This window comes from Acanthaster planci, linkage group LG03, assembly GCF_054643075.1.
Source record: "Acanthaster planci isolate LZ-2023a linkage group LG03, COTS_SCS, whole genome shotgun sequence".
Classification (NCBI taxonomy): domain Eukaryota; kingdom Metazoa; phylum Echinodermata; class Asteroidea; order Valvatida; family Acanthasteridae; genus Acanthaster; species Acanthaster planci.
In genome coordinates, this window is record NC_141779.1 from 9147778 (window position 1) to 9173482 (window position 25705).

Below are 25705 nucleotides of genomic sequence, written 5' to 3' on the forward strand. Positions count from 1 at the left end.
TGTACGTAGCTGGAGTACGAAAAAGTTGAAATTTAGACTAAAAATATACAAAAAAAGAACTGAAATCAGCTGATAAGGTGAATCTCTCACACCTGTGTGAAATTGGAACCACCTCATTCACACACTTCCTGGTTGAAATGAAGTTTCAAAAAACCAAACATTCTAGCAATCAAGGCTGTTGTCAACTGGTGCATGTACAAATGTACACACACCGTATGGTGTACCACAAACATGAAGCTATAAAACTGCAACTCATTTCTGACTATATTATTACAAATGCTTGAAATGCAACTTGGGCACACATTTTGATTTGCAATCAATCATGTTCTAAAACCAAACAGGCTTTGCCGCGCATTGTGGAGTGAGTTTAGGCATACATGGAGATTTCCATGTTTTTCGGTGCACACATGTTTCAGAATGCTCAAAAGCAGTTACTACAATGCAGGGTTCTTCAAGCTGTGAAACAAACCTGGCCCTCCACTTTGCTTTCTCCAAAACCCACCAATGCTTTGAAATTATCACCAAGCTTTAAAATATCCTGCTGTCATGTTCGAAAGTCTGCTGCCGAGTTTTAAAGCTTTGGACCTGTGGATTTTACATTCCAAGTACACTACAGGCAGTTTTGGTCGGTCAAAAATCAAATCAAATCAAATTGTGGTGTCCATTTGGTAAAAGGTTACTTGGCTGGTAATGAAAAGCCTAAAAGCTGTAAATCTGTTTCAGGGATGTCAATGGCCACATACAAAAAGCTGGAGACAGCTAGCAAAGAGTTGAAATTTAAAAGTTTCCACAATTTTGTGCAGAGGTGTGCAAAAAAGCTAATATTTTGAGTGAAAATCTAAAACAAACAAACAAAAAAGCATACAAACAAACAAGCTGAAATCAGCTTAAAAGCTGAATTCACACACCCATGTAGTACATGTAGGTTTAGTAAATTACATCTGCAGACAGCGCCCCAGTTATAAGGAGTATCACCTTAGCCCCACACGAAATTTAATTTTCAGAGTTTGAGGATGCTGCAATGAGTCACAGCATATGAATCAAGAATGCATGCAAGCTTTATTGCTTAATCTAACTTGCACAACCAACCAAAATACGTGGCCATTCTCAAGGCTGGTGATTTGATTGCATTTTTCCCCCCGTGAATTCTCACTTGATAATTAGAAAATATAAAAATGCAAAAACCCAGAGCTGAGAATATAACACAAACATGTGATGAACATGTGACGGTGCGTGAACAACACAGCACTCAAAGACAGGCCCTCTTGAAGCACACAATAAATGCATTAATTGATATCATTTAAGGTGTCCCATCCATAACATGGCATTGTTACACGAGTGTCGCAAACCAAATTAGCCTTGGCACATGGACAACTGCAAAAATATGGGTTTCAATGTGCAGCCTGTGGTAAATCCCTTTGGCGTGAAATCTTGGAAAATGGCTGGTGTAAATGACCCTAACGGTAGATGTAAGTGGTAGGAATAAGTCAAGCTAGACATATAAGGCTCTGTGAGCAAACCATAAGCACCAGTGCTGTTAGAACTCTTCGTGTGGTGTTCCCCGGACCAAGTAAAAAACAAACTCGCTTTCTCTTCCAGGTTGACCTAAAACAAGACAGGTCGACCTTTTCACTTTTTTTTTTTTAAGAGATGGCAAATCTTTAAGACAGTAAATGGATATTTTTGGATAGATTTAATAGATTTTCAACCCAGACGCCAACTCTCTTGTGATTGAAGGAATCTTCACCATTTGTTAGAAACAAACAAAAGTCGAAATACATGTTTGTTGCTAAGTTATACCTCCCACCCCTTCGCACACACAGAAAAAAACGGGAAAAAAGGGATAGGAGGAGAAACTGCTTTAAGTTTTTACTTGGCCACTGCTTCATGGTGCATGTACCAGTACATATGCAACTAATTCTACACTCTATGAACAATCTAGGCCTTGAATGGAAATTTAGACGTGACACTTACCGGCGATGCAGGCCGTCATAAAGCACGCGACTGTGCCAGCGATGAGCGCCCGTACAGCTACCGAAGCCAGATCTCCCTTTCTGCTGGGAGCCATGGGCGTCAACCCCCCCAGCTGGATGCCCACCGAGCCCAGATTGGCAAAGCCACACAGGGCGTAGGTGGCGATGACTTGGGACCGCATCTACAGGTGGACACCAGCCGAAAGAAGGGGATCGCGGGGGTAGACAGTTTGGGAAGGGACAGAGAGTGCAACAATTTTTCTTTAAAAACAAGTCGCATGCAGTGGTGAGAACATGCAAAGCAAAACAGTTTGAGCAATAATGACTTTAAAGAAAAATAAAATCAACACAAATCAGAAAAGGCCGAACTGTCAGCAGGAAAAATACAGAATTCCCTGAAAACTACTGGTAGTGAACAGGTTTTTATGAAGGAGCAAACTTGTGATAAAAAACATATTTTTCCCTCTTACACTCCAAGCGACAGCAGTATTTTAAGAGGTGCACTTGTTTAAGGACAAAATACATGTAGCTATGACAGTTGAGTGCCAGAATTCTTGTTGATAATTAATGTAATCTGTTCTCCCTATGTTTTTATTATAGGACAAACAGTTTCAATAGTAGGGGAGGGAGTTGAACTTGAAATTAAAAACATTTGGGGAGAAATTCACGGCGCTTAAACTGTTTTTCACCTTGTATTTGCTTTCAGGACCAAAAAAAAGAAACTTGACTGTGAGGTGGGCAGGGCATGCCTCATGGCGGGGGGGGGGGGGCAGAACTGTGCAAATTGTGCTGTGAACAGAGGACTACCGACACCATCTCAACCGTGTCAAAGTGTCATGGGCTGGTGAAAAAAAGGATCACAGGACAAAGGAGGTTGAACAAAAACATCCAGGTGTGCTTCCAGACAGGTTTTTTTTTTGAGTAGGGTTAAATATCTGCCCTTCCCTTCTCATGTACATGTAGTGTCAAAACTTGCCCGTCCCCTCGCACATAATGAAGCAAACTGTGGAACAGAGAGAACCCCTCCGTCTGTGTGTTGGTCATTGTTATACTGGTATCCCCGGAATTCTTTTCAGACATCTGGGGGGGATGTGTTAAGTAACAACAGGCTGGAGAGGGTATAGGGATTGGACTTGTTGGAGGGGTACCCCTCTGTCCTATTTCCCTGCCTGGTGCACACAAACTTTAAGAAACTGTTACCCCTGCTGCTAACTGAGCCAATATTTCCATAGGATTGAATTATGCAAATTTGTTCAGCAGTGTAAAAGATTTGTGAAATAAAGGTGGTTTCAACAGTGGTGCAAGCGAAAACTGCCCGTCCTGGATAATTTTTGGCCTCTCCTCGGGACAGATGAACAAGTCATGACAATGGCATTCAGGTTTGATACACAAACCACACATACATGTATTGAGCCACAAGGTCACATGTAGTGAAACTGGGGCAAATGTACATGTACAACAAAATACCGGTACACTGCACAGGTATGGCTATTTTCAGTGGTTCCTTACAAATACAATGTGCGTGACTTTACAAGGACTTGTCAAAAGCTAAGAAATGCACGCTGTGCTGTACTTAGTATGTAGATGCTTTTTAACCAGTTCCTTTCCCCGTCATTTCAGAAATTGCAAACAACCTGCTAAAACTCCCCATTCATCAATTAAAACAGAAGTTGGTTTTGGCTGAAAATGTTAGGTTATGCCGAAGAATAAAAGCAGACTGAAGCCATTAACACTAAGGACGTTTGTTTAGCTCAGCGCATATGAAATGAAGTTACTTGCTTAATAAAGAAGACATAGCGGCAGAGCAAATGAAGAGATTAATCATTCTTCAAAATGAACATCCCAGCACTAGCTTGTGAAGTCAAATAGCCTATCATCCAAACTGACAGTCTTACAGAAACAGGATGAAAGCAACAGTAAACTTTGGTTTCCCAGTGAAATGGTAACTGAAGTACATGCATGAAAGCTTTTCAAGAATCATGCAGCTGAACTCTCTGGGGTCGGGTCAGACACAAGTGAAGACTTTGTACTTCCTATCCATGACTTCGCGCATTCTGATCTGAATCGGGAGAATGACAGTCCATGCACCGTTGAAAGGAGGTACATGTACACTGCTAGACTATACTATATTGACGTATTAAATACGTCATGTGCACACTTAAGTGTGTAAAAGGCAGTACAGCGACAACCAGAGCGTGAACCAACACATGCGCAGATTCCCTTCATTTGCACTACACTTGCTGGCTCAAAATGACGTCACACTCTGGTACTCAACAGCAACAAATTTGTTAGCGCTTTAGGCTCTCATTACTAATACAGCAAATGAGTACAGTACATGTACAATGTACATGTAGGTACGTTTACAAACAACTGATTTACAGTGTACACTAGCATGTACCACAGTGGTAACTTCAAAAATAAAAATAAACAGACAACTGCAGGCATCAAAAATCAAACTCTCTCCCTCTTCTTGGTGAAATAAACCAGACATTTCACAATTCATATGAGCATCTTCCTCTACCGGGTACATTTCATACCAGCTTATCTAATTTCACCAACCTCAGTACATGGTGCCTTGTGGGGTACCGGAACAATGGAAGGTACCCCACAAGGCCAGTTTTGATCCTTGTGGGGTACTAAAGTGGTACCCCACAAGAATTTCACGAAATAGATATTTCAAATTTACTCAAGAAGGAGGAATTTTCAAGTGTCATCCATCTGTCGCAAATGTGTTTTATATACTTGTAAGGGACATACAGTCAAAATTTCAACCCAGGAAACTGAATTTGGTTGAAATGGCAGTGATTTGAAATTTTTTTCGTGTTGTGTGGGAGTTTTGTACACGAGAACAAAGGAAATACCCTACAAGTATACATATGAAAGGGTGGGTGAGTGTACACGTAGGTGTCATACAGTACCTACATGTACAAGCAACCCTAATGAGACATGTGTGATAGGTATCAGTTGAACTGATTAAATTCTGATTAAGATGATTTTTCAGTGAGCAATCTACTAATCAACAAGCTGTGCCTTTATGTTGACCTGTTAATTTACTTTCAAAAATACATTTAGAAAAAGAAGTAATTTTACTTTCAAACTAATACCATGAGGGAAAAAATGCACTGGTCACTTGTCAGTGCAGAAACCCTGCTAAAAAGTGCTTTAAACAGCCAAGCAGGAACGCACTCAAAAGGCCAAAACTTGTGGGGAGAATTGGTGCTAAATTTACTCCTTGCATTTCCTTACCTTTAAATCTGTTATGCCCTTTGAAAGACAACATCTGCACATAAATATCAGCAAAGTGGCTCATTTGAAAGCAACAGTCCCATAAAATAAATGGGTGAGGGCGTTTTTACTGTTTTTTTTCCCCAAAAGAACAATTATAAAAGGAGTTTCATCAAATTTTGTACAAAATTTGTCCCCTGAAATTTACTGCAAATATGTTCAACAGGAGTTTTACTGAGAATATGATCGAGTATGCTCCTTTCTGTACTGCAGGTAAAAAAAAGCACAACAGAAGAGATAAAGAAATCCCTACAAAATTATGATAAAAAATTAAAATTGCTTTTGGAATTTGATAATTATGCAAAGTATTTTGTCAGTAGACAGCTGGGCTTAGGTCGTTAATTTTTGACATTAAAAAAATCAAAGGCATTTCCATTAAATTTACCCCCAGTTATTGTACAGCATTTCATTTTTATTGTTCGACAGCAGGAAATTATCAAAACTGTGATTTTTATTCACATCAAACTCGAATCGGGCCCTTTTTCCTCAATTGAAATATCATAACACGACTAAGTTTAGTTTTGGTGCATAAACCACACTGCTTTTGTCTAGCGGTTTTCTTCTGAGGTAGACAGTTATTAGCACGTACATGTTTAAGCATGTACATGCAGTCGGACCGCCGTGTCGCTGTTCAGGTTTCACGAGTTCGGGCCAGAGTGCTTGCATACAAGGGATGGACGGCCTGGTCAAAGTGTTAAGTATACCTACACCGACTAACTGGTTGAGGCACAAGATATTATTTATTTTCACTTCGTGAAAGCTTAATCACAGTTTTCTTGTTGTTTTCAGAAGTGTCGTTTTTGTCACTTAAATCGCACATTTATCACTACCAAAAACATTGTAGGCAGTTTGACTAATATTCCCGAAAATCCAAACAACAATAAACTCCACACAAAGTAACATCGACATGAATCTTGGGAAAATATGACTTTTTGCACATACAGTCATAACATAATTTATGTAAAATAGTAGGCATGGTCAATTGCATTCTGTTCTGAAGTACAGAACTGCATCATGTGGAAAAAGAAAGCCGCTCAGCCCTTTCAAGTAATTCAAGCAAAAGTAGTCTGTATATTTGTAATGATACAAATTGCCACAGATGTACTGAACTGTACAGAGAATATTTTTGTTACTAATAGTTCCATTGAAATAAGGCAATTTGGGCTCATTTTGTCTCTTTGATTGGCTGGTAGACAGCTCCTTTTAATGAACATGTGTACCACATGACAGTTATCTGTTACGGCTACATGTACATGTAGCTGAACCTGACTTTGTTGGTTTTGTTCAATTCGACTTTATAATACAGTGGATATAGATGCTTTCAACGGTAACCGGTAATGGGAGATGGTGCAGTGCTCAATACCATAATTTTGTTGTTATTGTCGCCTGTGAAAGATACTTCAAGATTCACAATAATTAACTGTTTTGAAGTTTTAAAAAATTTTCAACTTAGTTTTCCTCTGGGTCTGGGGGTATTAAAAAATACATTGGAAATGAATTTCAAGTTGGGCTCATCCGATGAGAAAGTAACATAAATTTTAAGGTGGTGCAGCACTTTAGGCACTGTCGGGGACTATAAGGACCATGTGATCGGACTTTATAGCAGACCCTGTGACGCAACAGCGGCAGAAAAAAAAAAATCACGATAATATTGAATATCCGAATTTTTTTTTTTACGATATAAAATCTATCAGTTTAAGAAATATGGATATTGAACAGACCAACCTCAAGTACATTACATATTGGGTAAATTTAATGGCTGTGGGGATTAGCTTTTTTCATCAAAACCAAAACTGGACTTGGTTTGCAGTGAACCTATTACAGGAAATAGCTAGGATATAAATGAAGCACTTCTGTTTAAGTCTGGCTAATTATTTTAACCCAAAAAGGAATTAATCTCATTAGATTTCCCCTGGATACACTCAGGATATACTGCAACTTTGTATAATTGAATTATATGGACTCCCCCAAATGTCTTTTCTATTTAACATTTATCCTGAGAATTCATTGTAATTATTGTATTTGATATTTAAATCGTGTTTTGTTTAGAAGGCACAAAAGGTACAAGCATTTTTATTGAATTACGTGTAAGAGCACTGAAGACAACTTCAGTCAATTACACTTGTTGCTACAGGTTTTTGGTATATGTCCTTCAAACTTGTAGCAAAAAGTGCAGTACATGTACATATGCGAGGGACATGTACTTTTATAGCACCTGTTTCCAATATTGCACGATTTACTTGGACTTTGTGTATTAAAGGTTATGAACACAGATGCAATTTGCTTTACAATGTGAAGAGCAATGATTCCCATACGTATCAGATTTCAGAAGAAAGCAGGCAGATTAGAGATATGCCTTGAATGCAAGCAAAACTCTAACATGACCTACAGAATTTTTCCTAATGCATGATCCGCATGAAACAGCTGCGATAGCCAGGAATTCACACGTCCTCCCTGCACCTTGTTATAGGAATCACTGTTGAGTATTTCAAGGACGGATTTGCGCTGGAGAGATGTAAATTAATGTTTAATTTTGGCCCTGCCCGACGTGTATTTTAACACTGTATACTCAGTGTATGCCCCCGAAGACTTGTGAAAAACCCACAAGCGTACTCAGGTGGGACTCCAACCCACAACCTCCTGCTTGCTCAAACCACTCAACCACCGAGCTTGCCGGTGTCGGCTGGCCGGTTCGAATCAGATGTAGCAACAGGTACCACGAACAACTATTTCAGGGATGGATTCATGCCGGGGATGGATTTGCATGTGTTTTTTCCACAAGTCTCGGGGGGGGGGGGCACACACTGAGTAAACAGTGTTAAAAATACACGTCAGGCAGGGCAAAAATCCAACATTAATTGACAGTTGAGTATACTCCCTGCACATTCTGTGTCTATCCTCAAGGACAGGGATTCGTGGCTGCCACCGATTCAGCTTTACACAGGATGACATTTGGCAACTGCGTGGGGTATTTGTCAGACCAAAATCAGATGTGGTCCAACAAATTGTTAGGAAATGTAAAGGCAAAAGTCCTAAAAGCAAAATTCTATTTATGCTGGTTTGGCATTGTGTTCTGAAGACACCCTGGTAATTGTGTATGTCTGATCAAAAGCTGATAATGGCAAAAAAACTTGATGATCCTTTTTTTCCTGACGACTTTTTTGGCCAAAATTCACAAACTGTATTCAGATCAGGAGTTTGATTACAGACTTAACTTTTTTCCCAGCCACATCGACATTTGACCAGTGTGGGCAAAGCTTACCGATATCGTGGCTCCATCCGTGGCCCTGTTGTTGATATACACAGCCAGCCGCTCGTAGGCCACAAACTCATTGATGAATGTCTTGGTGCCGATCAGCTCGGCCACAATACGACAGTCGTCCCACTCCACACCCATCAGGAAAGCCACAGGAATGAAGACGTAAGAGCAGATTAGCTGCAGCGGGGAACAATTTTTCCACGTCTCCAGTGAGAAAGTCTTCTCAGTAGTGTGGGAATTCATGGAAAATCGTCCAAACCTGTGATGCTGATTTGGCTCGGCATACTGTTTGCTTTGGACTATTTTATGGTATTTTACGATGGCGCCTGATATCTTCTGGGGACTAATAATACTGGGAGACAGATCTAGAGAAGAGTGTGTGGTAGAATTCCTCACACGTCATCCCTTGAGTAGCACAACGGCAAGGCCCACTGGTAAGGCAACCCATGAATGTGGTTTTCTCTCGACAGTGCTACAAGGTTCTCATTGGACAAAACTGTCAACAAGAATCTTCCTCAAAATCACTAAGAACCCTGCACATCACCTCCCCAACATAATCCCCATTGTCATCAGGATTCAAAACTCAGCGATACATCAAAAGAGAGATTTCAGTTAGCTCTCTCAAACGCAATATGAACAAAAAGTGACTGGAAAGTGGCCTTGATACTTATATTGTGGGATCTGTTCACATTCAGTGTTATGGGACATGGCCAACTTACCTCAAAGCTGAGCCCATCGATGCCAACCTTCTCTCCTAGATACCCCAGCAAGCCGTTGAAGAGAGCCAGGAGGGCCAGAAATGCAATCAAGTTTGCACCAATATTCAATGCCAGCATGATAGCTGTTGATGCACCGGTTGATGCCGCCTCTATGATGTTTCTCTCCTCCCTGATCAAAAAAAATTATCAAAATCTCTAGGTTAGCAAAGTACATGTTTTCTTCAAAATTCACCTATTAAGATCAACCTCAAATTCAGATGCAAGGAACCGAAGTTCATGTGGGTATTTCCACAAGTTATGCCTGGTGCCTGAGCAAGACACTTTGTTACTGTTCATTTCTTCCCATCCAAGAGGAAAATGGGGGTCCTGTATGGGCTGTGATCATCGTCGCCTTTTGAGTGAGCAGTTAAACTCTAGAAATTGCGGGAAGTGCTGTAATGGTCTCATGAAAGCTTGTAACTGGGGTCATATTCTTTGTACACATGTATAAAATGGTAGCAAATTTGCTGTAGCTGCCAAATAAGTAAAAAAAAAAAGAAATTCACACACCCACACACACACAAGTAGTATTTTTCATAGTGTCTGCGGAATTTTCAATTCTTCAATGCATGATGAATCACTAGCTCGCAAAATAATTTCCCCTTTTGCTTGGAGTTATTTCCGCTTGGTTTGTATGCACATACGTATACATGTACATACACAGGCTCAAATTGGTTCATTAGCCATGGCCAGGCACTGTGACAAATATCACTCTGCATCTCGGAGTTTTGGAATGCCGCTAGCAACAGTGGGGTGCCAAATGTCGCACAAATCTTGCACTATCTGCCTCTAGCAGAAGCACGCCCTCATCAGTTGAACAAAAAGCCATGTTTTTAGGGAGTGCTCATTTTATTGGCAGTGATGCGATCGCAACACGTGCATTTGGTAGCCATTTGCGAACCAGCGAAGTGCAGTTCCTAAAAAAAACGAGCCTACATTGCTACATGTAGGAAAACTGCATCCTCTCTTGGTCCAGCTTGGTGCTCATGAAGGACAGTGGTCATGGTGTGTTTTCATCTTCAAAACTCTGCATTTTTGGCATTGAAAACAGTATCAGGCCAGCGACAAGTGCAACCAAGAATGGCGTGTGGTGAAATGCATGGCTCACCCTTTAGGTAGCTTAACTTGGGCTGCAGTCCTGGTCTGGGATTTCTCTGTCTCCGGGTAGAACAGCTTCGCGATGGCCAGTGCGGCAGGCGCCGACATGACCGAGGCGGACAGAAGGTGGGAGGCGCTGATGCCGAAGGAGATGTAGGCGCCAAGAACGCTGCCCGCGATGGTGGCAAAGCCACCCGTCATGACGGCGTGGAGTTCTGAGCGAGTCATCTTAGGAAGATATGGACGGATCAGAAGAGGGGCTTCAGTCTGTCAAGAAAAAAAAGGATAAGTGAATTAATGGGGGGTGCAATAACAGGTGTATTTCTTGATACGCATCCATTTGAAAAAAGTGGCACTGTTAAACTCTTACAAGGCCCAGTTTCTTTGTCTGATTTCGGGCACCCCCATCTACAGTATGTACCAGGAACCCCGACAAGAAGTGGTTAAATATCAATGTCTGACAGCAAACACACACAGTTCAGTTGTTTGAAAAATTTAAAGCATTAATACATTCATTGCAAGAAGCTACACTAAAATATTAAACTGCTGAATGACCATCTCCGATACACCAGGTAAACAGCATCTGCATGCACATCCATATTTCAATACAAAACTGAAACACTTGTTGATCAGTAGTGACTTTCTCCGAGTGGCCTATTTAACTCTTTGCATGCTGCCGCGGTAGGGATGCAGAGCCTCGATCTGGCAGCTTAACACAATCAGTATAGCTGGTTCAGTGATTCTCGTGTATGTTGCTTATGTAATTTTGCGCATGCTGCGTTTGTTCTTATACCATGCGGTTGGGCAAAGCGATTCTGATGCGACTGTTCAAGCTGCCAGTTTGAGGCTCTGCATGCCCACGGCGGCAGCGTGCAAAGAGCGAATAGTAGCCTGGAAACATCTGTGGACCCGCTCAGAACCAACCTGACCAACAAAGATATTTCCGGCCGCATTGAGGGATTCTGAGGCTGAGGTGTGCATGGTCTTCTGCATGAGCCAAGCGAGCTTGGCAATGACCACCTGCATGACGCCCAGGTAGTAGAAGATGGAAATGCAGGCACTGAAGTAGATAACGACTGGGAGCACCTGAAAGATAAACCAAGGAACAATGTTGCTTATTTTGGTTTTTATTCCCGTGACTGGATCTTTAAGAAGCTTCAAGTAATAAATTTGTCTCTTGCGAGTCCATGTAAGATGTACATGAACATGTATTTGTGTAACTTCTTCTCCTCTTAAATGTATGAAAAAATTACAGGAAGTTTGATATCTTAACTGCTTTAGTGCACTGGTGAGTGCATTTCTTTAAACATTTGAAATAGTTTTATTTTGTGGACAAATTGTAATAAAAAAATCTGTTAGCGGATAACAGTTCTGAAAAGGCAGTGAATATTTAGCCGTTGCTAGCAAATTTAACTTAACATTTTGCCAGGCACACGTGCAGCAACTTTTTTTTTTTGGACTTGAAATTTTTTTATACCCAACAAGAAATGAGACCGAGGGGTACCCCCCCAACATGTCCAATCCCTATACACATTCCAGACTATTGTTACTTAGCACATCCCCCCAAGATGTCTGAAAGGAATTCCCCAGATTCCTGCGAGACAATGACCAACACAAACCAGGGGGGGTCTCTCCGTCTCATACCTTGCTGCATATGAATTTTTTACTGTGACAAATGTTAGTCTGGTTCTGTGCCAACATGGTTGTTGTGATGTCATATTCACGAGGGAATCAAAACCTTTTTTCAATTTTGGACTTTTTTACCACAACAAAAATTCTCGCAGAGCCAAGAGTCAGAAAAAGAAAAGTCATACACTGTGATTAAATGTTGAAGTCAATTCAAAAACAACAAAAGAAGAAAATTCTTAAGTTTTTGGGACCAAAAAAAAAAAGACAACAGCTGGGGATTGAACCCAGCTGGGAGCGTGTCTTGTGCTTACAATAAGTGTACATTATCCACTACAAGTATAAAAACCCAAAAGATCACCCAACTACCCTTCAAAACAAAAATTACAAACAGAGTCAAAAGTAATACAAGGGCAGATTTTCAAGAGCTACATTAGAAAATTGCTTTGCATAGGCTCTTTAACCTCATGGAACCAAGGCTTCTACTTTGTGGGCACATTCCCAAGACAAAGGGAGAGCAAACAACAAGAAGGCCTGATAAATTCGTGGTGAATATCGAAAGACACTATGGATGATTTACAATCTCTGTTGCTCCAACACTGATCCTAGGTGTAAATCCATCCAGTGAGTTCTACACTTTTGAAGAACAAATGCCTCAAGCTAAATACCTTTCTGCCTAATGCTAAAGGCAGTCAGCGTATAGGGATTAATGTTTTGAAACTGAGTGAGTTGGCATTCAGGACCTACATGTACACACTGTTGCATGCTTCAACCAACAGACCAGACAAAGCGAACAATGGTATGATATTCCAACAGTCTGGAGTCTGCACACAAAGCAAATGAGTTTGAAGTTGTGAATTCAGTTCAAGATGAAATGCATGACTAACTTATATGTGGGAGGCAGGGATTTCTGAGTTTTTGATTTTGTCTCGCCAGGGAGTGATGCAAGAAATCAGGTGCAAACTCTGAGCAAGAAGCGAGCTGTTGACACTGGCAATTACAACAATTGCAAAAGAAAACAGAGGCTCTTCAATGTAACAGGAGATGTAAAAAATCCAAACAAATGCAGCAGAACTTGGCAAACTCACCTTAAAAGCAAAAAAGTGTTCCTGAAAGCCGGTGCCAAACACAAATTCAGATCCTGCGTCGGTGAACTCCAAGAACGTCTGGACGACATCACCCAAGAAATTGAAGATCTCGAACCCGATGGATGTGCGCAAGATGAAAAGACCAAGGATAAACTGCAAGGCAAGGCCCCAAATGACTGGCCGCCACTTCACCTACATGTAAAGAAGGGGTTAAGTGCATGTACATTATAATGTAGTTATTAAATGGTACACAGTTGGCTTCTAGAATCTTGAAAGATGCATCCCTCTTAAAAAATCAAGCAAAGCATTTGTACAAAGCTGGGACATACATGTATCTGTAACTTTTCCATATAAACATTAAACAAGCACATGTACATGTACGTGTGATTATACATTGTACAATGTACATGTACATACAATGTACATGTACATACAATGTACATGTACATACAATGTATATGTACATGCAAACCCGCTTGTGACTCATGCCATACATAGTTTCTATGCAACAAAAACATTTACATGTACATGTACAGTAGATTTCCATTTATACAAACCATCACATTTCGCCTCAGTACAGCCGTGCATGATTTTAAACATTTCAAATAACACAAACAAAAAACATGATTTTTTTTAATAGTGGCAATAGGATTTAACTACTTGACACCGGCTTACGTGGTAACACACACAATTTTCCTTAACTGTTCCACTGAGGATGTGTACACTCATTTGAGAATTCTTGTTTCATTTCTGCAGTTGACACATGAACACATCACGCTTCCTTGGGTCAAAGCTACCAAGACAATCCTGTGCCTGGACACTGCTACTGTGGACCCAACCCCACAATCAATAAAATGGAAATGCCTTTCTTGAGTAATTAATAACACTGAACCTGGAGCCCACACCATACACAAAAGAGCTAACAGGATTAAAGATCTCCTATCTATGGGTCAGGGGATTTGCCAGGGAGCAAAACCACACTTACAAATGAGATAAGGCTACAAAATCCCAACTACATGTAGCAACTACTTTGTATGGAAACAATTGGCAAAAACACACATGGCCACAGGTGATGCCTGTGTGAACCTTTGTACTGTTTATGAACCAGTTGCTGTGTGGACACTGCCCCAATTTTTACCAAGGCAGTTGAATAAAATGGCAAAAAGAATGTAAAAACTGATGCTTAACCAAAGAGCTGTTTCTCCCTACATATTTTACGGCCGTCCTACATAAACTGCAAGTTTGATAAATTTGCAGGAAAAAAACCGCCCCCAGTAGCTTTTTCAGGTAAGAAAATTTGATGTTAACTGGCTATAAATAGTCACAAAAAGTCATTTCCTGACCCTACCAATTTGAAAAATCTTTTTGTTTCTTAATTTGCAGACAAGCATCACTTCTAAAGAAAAAGTTGGTTTATGACTATGCATGTATTAAATTTAAGAATTTTGTCACCCCCACCCCAAAACGAAGCCGTGAATTCCCCTTATTGAGTTATGAGACTTCATGAAAATCCTAAATAAAAATTTTCCATTTATGATTTTTTGCAGGGTATACACGTGACACCTAAAGATGGGGTGTAGTGTACATGTAAGTAAAAGTCTACTGTCTTGGCTCCACCATGTAAGGATAATAGCACTGCGGTATGTCAATTTGTTATCATGCTGCATGGCGTTATGGAACTTTTGCAATAAAATGCAGCGTCAGTTGAGTTGCCCAAACATGAAAAATTGGTCAAATTCAGCTTTGAGATCAAAATGTAGGAAAATTGGGAGATGAATCTTGAGGGATTTTACCATGCCTTTATCTCCCCTTCCCCATTAAAAAAAATTGAAAAACAAGTCTCAAAAGGCAATAAAAAATGTAATGCATGACTACATGTACATACATGTACACATGTATTGGCACATGTACACTGTACCAGTATATTACAACCTTATTCAAATGGTTGTCCTGTACGCATGAACAGAGATACTATACTTATCCTGAGAAGGATATACAAAAATGATCACACACTATATCAAAACATTTTTTAAAAAGAAGAAAAAGAGTTCATTTTGAATGCAACACAATACAATTAAAACAAAGTTTGGTAATGCTGTGGGCATTGAACAGTTCAATGAGTGCGTCACGGTCAACAACTGTTAGATGGTTTGCTTTGTTATCAATTTAAATTTCTTGATTTGACCTCTGGCAGACAACTAAAAAAAAACTCAATGCAATGCAAAGCAACAATTGTAGTCACAACACGAGAAAGATCGCTGGCTTTAACTCAATTACAGCAAATGTCTTCAAGCATTTGAGTTGGACCTCAAGTGAGAACACAAGGACCAAAATGACTTACTAACAAAATTTCTCTCTTCGTTGAAAACCTGATGTCTGAACATGACCTCTGACAAATTTGCTTGAAATTTCACAATAGAATTGAGAACAGTTTACTCGCATAGCACATGTAATAATGCATTGGAAATATCTCAAAATCTTGCTAATGCAAGAGGATGTCCTTGAACAAATTAAAACAATGTAAAACAGCAAAGGGCAGAGGGCTGGGGCAGAGGGGCACTATAGCCATGCACTTGGTGAAATCTACATGTACTCTACCATTTCAAACTATTTTATACATATCAGCAATATATCTGCAATCCCAAATCCCTACCTGGAGATGAAATTCAAAGGAAAAATTTCAATAATTTTCTTACAAGAATACGAGTACAATCTTACAGTAGATGTATATTTCACAATGTGTTACTATTAGACTGAATGGCAGCAGAATGAATACGCCAATAATGAGACTAAAACTTACTCGAATCTTTCTCTCTTTTTTTACAATAGGTAAAACAGTAAAAACATGTATATCTTGTGTCTGCATCTGTGAAAATTTGGTGCGACTGAATATTTGAATATTCAGCTAAATGTATTGTATTTGATTCAGCCTTATCTGAACAGGGACCACAATCAATGGACCAATCAACCACTGTCCCCCCGTCCCCAACCTAAGAAATTTCACAAAATACGGGGTAACTACATGTACTCGTACTGATTAAATAAATACATGTGATTAAATTCATCAAGTGAATAAATCTCTACAGAATTTTGTCAATGCTGCCAAAGAATACACTTACATGTCTTGGATGCTTGGAGAAAACGTAACAGAACAAGATGAATGCGACAAGACCACCAGCCGAGATCAGCTGGACAGGGTTATCCTTGGTGAGAAACACAAGGGCCACAGCGACCCCGGCCAAAATTAGGAGGTACAAGGGCCTAAGAACAGATGATGAAGATACAAGTAGACAGAGGTGTGTTAATGGTTTGGAAGAACATATCACAGGCCATCTTTGATAGATCAGGCTGCTACATGTATGTACAGTATGCTTCAAATGCATAGATCTCCACAAACCGCTATCAAAGATCAAACGGAAGATCTACTTGGTTAAAGCAGGTCACCAACTAAAAACATCACGAGTTCCTATTGTTCCTCTTTTGTTTGTACTTAAACTTTTTTAGAAGACCACCCATATGTTTTGTACACAGTTGTCAATCGGGGACCTTGTGTGAATCGGGACCTTATTGTCCTCTATTGTTCAGGGTCCCCATTTGAATTCAGAAACAAACTCACATACACTTACCATCTGATGTATCGCCAGTACTTGTCCACAAACCTGCCTCCTGGCTTACAGGTGACATCGTAGATCTGTTTGCCGTAGAAGTCCCTGATGACCGAGTACATGTAGAGACCCAGCGCGATGCCTGTGATGATCACAAGGATCATGGCTTCTTGGAAGTCATAGAGGCAGGCGTAGATGAGATAGCCCAGGTAGGCCAACAAGAGCACCAGGAAAATGAAATTCCAGATTATGTTGTGATGTTCGGTATACATGTCCTTCACTGCACCAAAATTACTGTCAAGCCACTGGATAATTCATTGTAAAAAGAAAAAAAAAAGAACGCATACATGTACTGTAATTCTAAGGGTTTCCTTCAAACAACTATGCACATTTACGGAACTTAATTAAAGCCTACCCATCTCCACAGATATTTATAAACTGCATCATCCCAAATCAATCAATACTGCATCATCCCAAATCAATCAATACAACTTTCTATTGAATTTCTGTGATGAAAGCAAGAACAAAAGTCTGCTCAACTGTACTCATTACCTGTACATGTACAAAAAGTTGTTAAATTCAATGACCTACTGTACCGGTATGTGTACATCTAGAGAGAAATGACATCTGCACATGCATACACGCATCTGCAGTTCAACTAAATTGATGACACTTGATTAGTCTGTAATCAACAATTTAAAAATCTGTGTTGGCTATGTCGCTGATAATCAAAAGCCTCTCATTAACAACGAACAGCCGGAAGTAAGACGTATCAGTGACTGTGTTGGCACGGTTCGTGACTTGACAAAGGACGTTCAGACTATTACAGCCTATTCTTGTACATGTATGTACTGTACATGTAACATGACAAATGAACTACATGTTATTAACCCCACGTTTCCTGACTGAATTTGCTCCCATATGTAGTGACATGTTACATTGTGGCTTCAAGTACCGGCATGATAACGTCTACCAATTTCCAACATGACATTGACCTTGAACCTCAAGAGAAATAAAAAAAAATAATAATCACTTGTTGCAACTGGAGTGAAATTCACACCTCCCAACCTGAACTCTACTGGTAGTGCTCTACCAAATAAATTTCCATGCCGACTTGCTCAGGCAGTCAATGTTTCAGTTCTGGAGGCACAAGTCTGAGCCTTTGACACCTTCCAAAACGGTCCATAAGATAACAGGGGTTAAACAGCAACATTTGTGATGTTACAACCCTGGGAAACAGCAGCGAGAGACATCCAGAGAATTACTCTATGCACAGTGTACATTGAAATTACTGGTGTGCTAACTCCTCATTCCCTGCACTGCAAAACTTTGACACTGATTTGTGTGCATACACGTATTTGTAGAAATAATAAAATAAGGTGGAACAAATTCTGAATGGTGCAAATGCAACACGCAAGCACAACCTGCGCAAACAACACGCATACACGTCAATAAGCATATTTTCTGTCAGTAGTATGATTCACTACAAAGCCTCAGCAGAATTCATCGGCAGCATCTACATGTACATGTAGGTGTACCTGCGTCTTCTTCATTTTCACACAACGGTAGCACAGCGAAATGCTGATTGTGCAATTTATATTTTTGGCTTCCTTTTATAATAGACACGGATATTAAAAAAACGTGAAAATTTTTCAAAATTTCCAAAGGTCTGAGCACAAACATGGATGCATCTGGCAGGCTTCACTTAGCACATCAAGTCAGCTCCCTGACAACTTTCATGAGATAAGGTACTTCAAAAGTTCAAATCTTTTTGAAATATAACCATGAAATCCTGAGGCTTCTAGTTCTGTGTACACATGTATGTGTAGTGTGCTTGACAGTTTTTGCAAAAACTCAAGTGACAAACTTTAAAAGTTTAGAAAATAATGTGCAATTTGTCTTTCACTCGAATGAATGAAAAAACTGTGAGCAGTACAAATGTCCTGATTCTGTGATTGCAGCAAACGGTATCCCAAATCTACATCTACAATCAGCCCTCAAATGTCTAAACCACATCTTAACTAAGTACATGTACGTGTACATGTATTGTAGAAAATTGTACATGTAACTACAGTAGTTTATTAAGCATGAGCACAAGTCTCACACAAGTATTACATGTACATATACACGTACATTCCAGTTAGTGAAAAAATCTGGACAAATTTCACTTTGCACATGTACATGTACATGTATGTATGTACATGTATTTGTACAGGTGCATGTACTGTACATGTATATACTTTTTAAGAACACTGATTAGGTTTCTTGATACACTGCTTACATGTACATGTGACGTCCATGTTACATGAAGGTAGTCATGCAGAAAGGTTCCTGCACCTAAAGGACAATTAAATTCCATGACTTTTCCAGGACCAAATTATGAAAATCCACAACACAATTTCTTTAACTATTCAACCTTTTAAGTTGTGAATACTTTTTTAATGCATTTACAATGTACATGTATATCTGAGAATAGAAATCACACACAGTGTTTGAAAAATTCCATGACTTTAGTCATTTTTACAAAATTCCAGGACTGGAAAACGAAAACCAGTCTCCATGACTTTTTCATGACTTTTCCAGGCCATGTGAACCCTGCTCAGAATATTTTGTACTTTTACGCATTTGAAACTTGATTGATCTCTTCACTTATTGTGAAGCTTCAAACAATATGGGAAGCCCAAACAACTCAGTGAATGACTGTAAATCAGCTATTCAGTTCGAAGATTTGTGTCAGGATTCCACCCTACATGTAGGAGAAATATTGGCTTAGCTTTAATTCTAGAAAAATCAGACAAAAGTTAGTTCAACAGTTCTTGGCTGGGAGCCACCAGTAGTGATATCACCATGGAACCACCAGGGAGACCAGTGTGTGCCAATAGGGGCATTATGTGTGCGAACTACTTAGTTTATCTTAGATGGGCGTAACCAGTCATTTAATTGGTAAAAAAGTACAAAGTACAACACTCAATCATTCAGATGGTTGTTATAATCCAAGGTCTTTGTTTGCTCCCTTATTGACAAGGTAAACCAGGTACCTGCAAAACTGAACAACCCATGAAACTTAGCAGACCCCGGTGGCATAATTTGCACTGAGCACATATTTGACTTGTTCATGGCTGTTGGGTCTGGCCAGTGAGTAGATTGTAGGACTCCTATAGAGACGTCCTAATTTCGGCTTCCTGGCCAGATTAAGAAAAAAATGATAAATCAATTTCAGCTATGATGATCTCCACAGCTGCTGTTTGTCAAATTGAAAACTTGACAAGTTTTATTTCCTAACATTAGCGAGCTTACAAACTTTCCAAGGAAGAGAGAAAATGAAAAACAGGGTTATGAGCAATGAGGGAAACAATGATATACTTGTATATTCTGATGACTACATGTACCGGGTAATATAAAGCTAACATTTCATTCAGTGTACATGTTCATTTGTTGAGGCTAACTTTGAACAAACGAGAAAGGCGCGTAATATAAATTTTATGCACCCCCGCCCCTAGGGTGCCGTGAACCAATCTTCGGGATTCATGGATGATCAGAAATGAAACCACTTGAGGGTAACCATTCCAAGCTGACTCAAGTTGCATACATCTGAAAGCTGAGCACTGATTGGCCACAGTCTCGGGGTTGGGACGACACCGATTCACAAAAGTAATCCACACATGAACATGTGTGTGCTGTTAGACCAGGACTCGGTGGTGAAAATTGGGGTTTGGTTTCAAAGTTGACACTTGAAGAGAGACAAAACTACACAGGGAATGGACACTGATAATGGCCTGAGTTGCAGGTAAGGGACATAATTATCAGCATCCATTCTCCTGAGCTGGTCTTAAACAAACAACTGGCAAAGCACATTGTTTATTCGCATTCACAAATATCATTAAAAAATGAAGTCAAAACACGTTAATTTTTAAAAAATTTTCCAACAATTTCGTTGAACAATTTTGGTTCCTTTTTTTTTGAGCACCCTTCTAGCCATTTTATGGTATGTGCCTCCAGTGAGAAGTCATAAAAAAATTTACAAAAGGGAGAGATTGTCACACGTGGTGCATACTGCATGAGTCGGCAAAGAATGCAAGAGTTACTGGTAGTGTAGTGTGAATTGGGGGTCTCAAAATGCAGATCTCATCAGTAGTGTTACGCTAACTCAAGTGAAGATTGTTAAGTTCAACCAATACTAGGAATAAAAGGACCAATTTTATGGGTCCAAATTTCCCGACATGTGAAACCAGAAAAATGTGGTCTGCCAGCAGCTGTTTTTCGAAATTAAGACCAGCCACATACATGTACATGTACAATGTACATGTAACAGGCTTAAACCATAAGCCAAACTGTCTTAGGCACTGTACATGTACAGTATCTTGGAATGGTGTTTAACAGTTTGGTCTGTCTAGCGTCCCTTACAATATCATACATTGGCAAATGGTTAATGTGCGTAACACTTTGAAGTTACGTATTCCCACCTACATGTACATGTACATTTTTTTTTCAACACCCACAAACAGAAAAGCAGGTGTACAGGTGTATGTATGTGTACATGTCGATGCTTATTTTAATAACCCTGTACATGTACGTATTCATGACAAATGAAAAAAATAAAATAAAACTAAAGGATGTCCCACAGATACACAATATGTATTGTACCTTTTCATTTGATGAAAAAAAAAAGTCATTCCAGAGTAACCGTCCCCAATTCTGCCTGAAGCGGCAGCTGGCTCTGCAAGACAACAGCATGGAGCATGCTTCAATCCCTCCCCTCCGCACAAACACAAAGATGAAAAACCTTCCTTGATGCACTGCATTCCTGGCCCAAATTTACAATGGATTGTTACATGAGGCTTGTGGAGGGGGAGCCTTAATTTTTTGGCCCCTCACAATACCCCTCGTAACTGACAGTTCATGAAAGGAAAGAAGCAGGACAAATGAGCAATTGCTAGATTCTCAGGACAGAGTAAAATCTTGCCAAACTCAGGGCAATTCAGCCTTGGTACATGTACATGTATACATATGCACATACATGTACATGTATGTGTGACAAAGGGTTCCTGCCAAAGGTAATGAAAGCTTCTGCAAGTCAAATGACCAAGCAATCGGCCAGATTAAGTTTCCCCGACAAGTCTTTGATGTAAAATCAGGGGGAAAAGGGTCAGGACAGGTTCGCAGAAAACAATAACTACATGTATACATGTACATGAATGCACTGTTGATACTTTTTGTATCACATGTACTGTATCATGTAGCATGCAACTAAAGACACAATATGTTGTGGACTACCCTTCTAGATTTGATCCGTTTCCCAAAGCTTTCTTCATCAAGTGTTGCCAAACTTCTTTAAACGGACAAAAAGTTTTAGTTAACACTGGATGATTTTGACCAGGCTCGAATTTTGTTGCTTCCATGACCGGAATGGAAACATCAATGATGGAAGCTTTAAACTGTAGAGGGGAAAGTAATCCATATATGGGATCTTATCTTGTTACACGCATGAGCACCAATCTTACACATGTACATGTAGAACTGCCCTGCAACTTTTCATTTATCTTTATCGATTCAATCACTCCCTTTTCCTTTTTGATTACAATGTTGACGTATCGAATGACAAATTTCTTCTCTTCCTTGCAAGGTTTTAATCAACAATGACCAAGCAAGCAGCCTCTTCTTTGAGAAACTTTCCAAAGGCAAACCTGACGATTCACTGATAATTTTGATTTCTTACACATTTGCCCTAATCCAAGTAGGGAGAAAGCCACAAAGCATCCAACAGATTAATCATATCAATTGTCACAATAACATACTGTGACTTTTGGGGGCTTTTAACACATGCAGGTAGCGAACACGGCAGGGGTTTGCTCCTGAATGCGTGTGATTACTGAGCAGAATGATTAAAACTTCCAAAGATCCAGAGGCAGGGGTTAAAAAATCCTGGAAGAAAATCCTGAGCTGTCCTGAAAATGTGCAGGCTTTTTTTACTATGGTTTGCAGTATTACATTTACATACAGGTATGATTGTGGCATTTTGAGACCAATCAAGACCCTTCCCCACCAAAGAAAACAGACTCGCTTAGAGTACGATTTAATGAGAGTAGTGTTTTACCATCCAAAGCTTGCTGTCACCGTCTTGGTCGTCATCTCCGTCGGTTTCGTCCACGGCTCGTTCCGGATCGTAACTGCTGCCATTTGAGCGCTCGGCATTTACAGGTTTTGAGGCATCAAAGGCAGGGTTGTCAACTTCATTCAAGGGAATTCCATACTCCGTGTCCTAGTGGGAACGCAGAAGAGCAGAACTTTTGGAAACATTTTCAAATTTGAAAGAAAAATATGCAACAATTATTACAGGCTGAGTTAACTTCAAAACAAAAAAATACATGGCTTCAAATTTTACCAACTCATTTATGTAAAAGTTCATTTTGGACGTCCAATTTTATAAGCATTACAAGTTTACAGGATGTACATGTAAGAGTATGAATTCAGTAAACGTCCATCAGTGTAATTAAATGAAACACTAACACGGGTACTGTTCATCTGCATGAACACGTTAATTTACATGCATGTAAAGATTGTGGAGAAAACAAAAAGGATTAAAATGCAAAATGTAGCAGATTTTGGACTTTGTTTTGGAAATGTGTCAAATTTGCACCGTTCCCTTCCCCCCCAACAAAACCTTTACAAATGGATACCAAAAAAATTAGCAAGCTACAATGTTCCAGACCAAAACTTACAACTGGCAGAATCTCTTCATCTAGATTTGCACTTTTGGAGGCCATCCTGACAATCCTTATGGCTGCTGGTACAATAGTTGTTTGTAAATTTTTGCTCTCTTATTTACATCCACACTGCAAGCCTATGACAACTGGTCCTGATGGAAAGGGTGCGATTTGTGACCATTCCAGATTCACCTGTTAATGAGTGTCACCTCCTACATGTACTGTAATATCTGTGATCCAAGAGCTGCACTTACAGTGTGTGTAACTATATGGGTTTCCAATTCCTTATAATAACCTCCCCTCCTATCAGCTCAATCATACGGGTATTTGCGTATCAAACCGCATGCATAATCCAATACTTGGACACAAAAAAAAATCCCAAGGCCAAGGGATTGGTCAACTATTGTAGTTTGAGCACCTTCAACCATTTTTAAAAGGGGTCAGGGAAATTTTATCATTGCAACTATTCAAGTATTCTGACCTGCAACGACTCGTAAAATGTCATTCCTCGACAGACTTCATCCATGATGGAAATTGTTTTTCTTACATGTAGCTCTGAGAAAAGCAAAAGCACTAAAAACAAGGGAGGTGTATACATGAACATGTAACGGAACACCTCATTCTTTATAAATGGTACAGTCTGACAACTTCGGTTGGCCTACATGCACCTCTCTGTACACAAAAGCTAGCCTCCTGTAACTTATCTGCTATCTGAATGACAATAGGTAAGGGTGCGTACTCAACACTCAGTACCTGTCATCTTTAGAATTACCTGTACACATGCATGTACTATTCACTCCACCATACAATGCATGGCTAACATTCAACTCATGTGCACCAGACAATAATGACCCGAGCACACCAATTGGGACCTTGTACAGTACATTGTATGTGTACATGCCAGGGTTGTTGATTTTTTGTTTTTTAATTAAAACCAGATTTTTTTAAAATTTAAATCATTTTTTTTTTATTTTATGAAAATGTGAGACAAGTTGGCTTAAATGTCTATCCAAAAGCAAGCAAATTGGCTGCATGTGTAATAGTTTTCTTTTATTTATTTTGTGACAAAATTGAATACATGTAAATTGGATTTAAATTAAGAAATTTAAATAGAGTAATTTGATTAAATTTGTGATTTGCTGTTTAAAATGTGCAAAACTTTGAAACATTTCCAATGAGCCAAAAAGACATCCAAGGGTTGAAACAATTTTGCCTTTTTACCTAAAAATTTAACATTTTGATTTAAATCACTGATTCCCCCCCCAAAAAAAATCATGTGATTTAAATCAAGGGGTTCAGACAACCCTGGTACATGTACAATCTACATTGCGCTTGACCTTTCCCATCAGGTTTTAGATGGCATACCAGCTACTTGCACATGTACAGTAGGTATTTTATCCCCACAAAACATCATAAAGCATATTTACACTGGATCTCGGTAAGTTTGAGAGGGATTTCTGTTTGTTAAAGAGTCTAGACAGTTAACAAAAAACCTTGGTGAAATTTGGCTACCATATTAAGATATTTTTCTTTAAACTGATTAACACGTACATGCGCACACACAGCAAGCTACATGTCCAACGTACAGTGCATTGTGCAACATACATGTACATGTATACATGTAGCTGTATGTTCAGTACTTTTCCCCCTTTTTTCAAGATTAAAGTTTAAACAAGTTCCAAAGCTGCCTCATATTGTGAGTTACATGTATCAAGTAGTTATGCAACAGTTCCAAGTCAATTTTACACATGTACAGTATAATATACATGTACAAGTACATGCATCCCCTTTGGAATTACATGTAAATCATGAAGGTGAAATGCATTTTGGGGGCTCAGGGGACTGTACTTCAAAATATTTGTTGGTATGCAATAACAGAAATACTTTGTTTCAGCTGTATTTCATTTGAGGAAACTACATGTACTTGTCTAGTTTTGTAACGTAACTGAGACTGTGAATTTTATGCCCAATCCAGCAGAAAAACTGACTCCATTACCCATTTTCCAAACTTTCCACTTTTAATGACCAAATTTATATATTTGAAATGAATCAAACTCAGAATAAAGTTACTTGTATTCACAAAAATAAGATTTTAAAGCTTCTCATAAAAGAAATTTTTGGGAAATGCCTTTCATGTAAATTATTTTCTAAGAATATGATGGTGAATTTCAAGTTAGGATGCAATAGTCTGCCGCTACATGTACAAGTACATGTACATGTATGCTATTCACTCTGTTGACCAATCAGATTAAGGAATTGAAACTCATTAACCCACATTCAGCGATCATGTTAATTTGTCAACATGCTCT

The 25705-nt window shown here is 39.4% G+C and overlaps 1 protein-coding gene across 5 annotated transcripts in view; it reads right to left on the minus strand.

Moving 5' to 3' along the window:
• Window positions 1-25705, minus strand: part of LOC110990438 (solute carrier family 28 member 3-like) — a 50539-nt gene that overhangs the window by 11861 nt on the left and 12973 nt on the right. For 2 of the 5 annotated variants that reach the window (XM_087134615.1, XM_022255442.2), the window contains exons 2-9: window positions 22787-22951; window positions 16714-16997; window positions 16207-16348; window positions 13088-13279; window positions 11298-11459; window positions 10384-10640; window positions 9237-9405; window positions 8521-8694 (exon numbers count right to left, since the gene is read on the minus strand). In XM_087134615.1, the coding sequence (XP_086990741.1) occupies window positions 8521-8694; window positions 9237-9405; window positions 10384-10640; window positions 11298-11459; window positions 13088-13279; window positions 16207-16348; window positions 16714-16997; window positions 22787-22789 (1383 nt within the window). In that variant the 5' untranslated portion in view covers window positions 22790-22951. The other 3 variants (XM_087134616.1, XM_022255444.2, XM_022255443.2) reach the window with 3 other exon arrangements.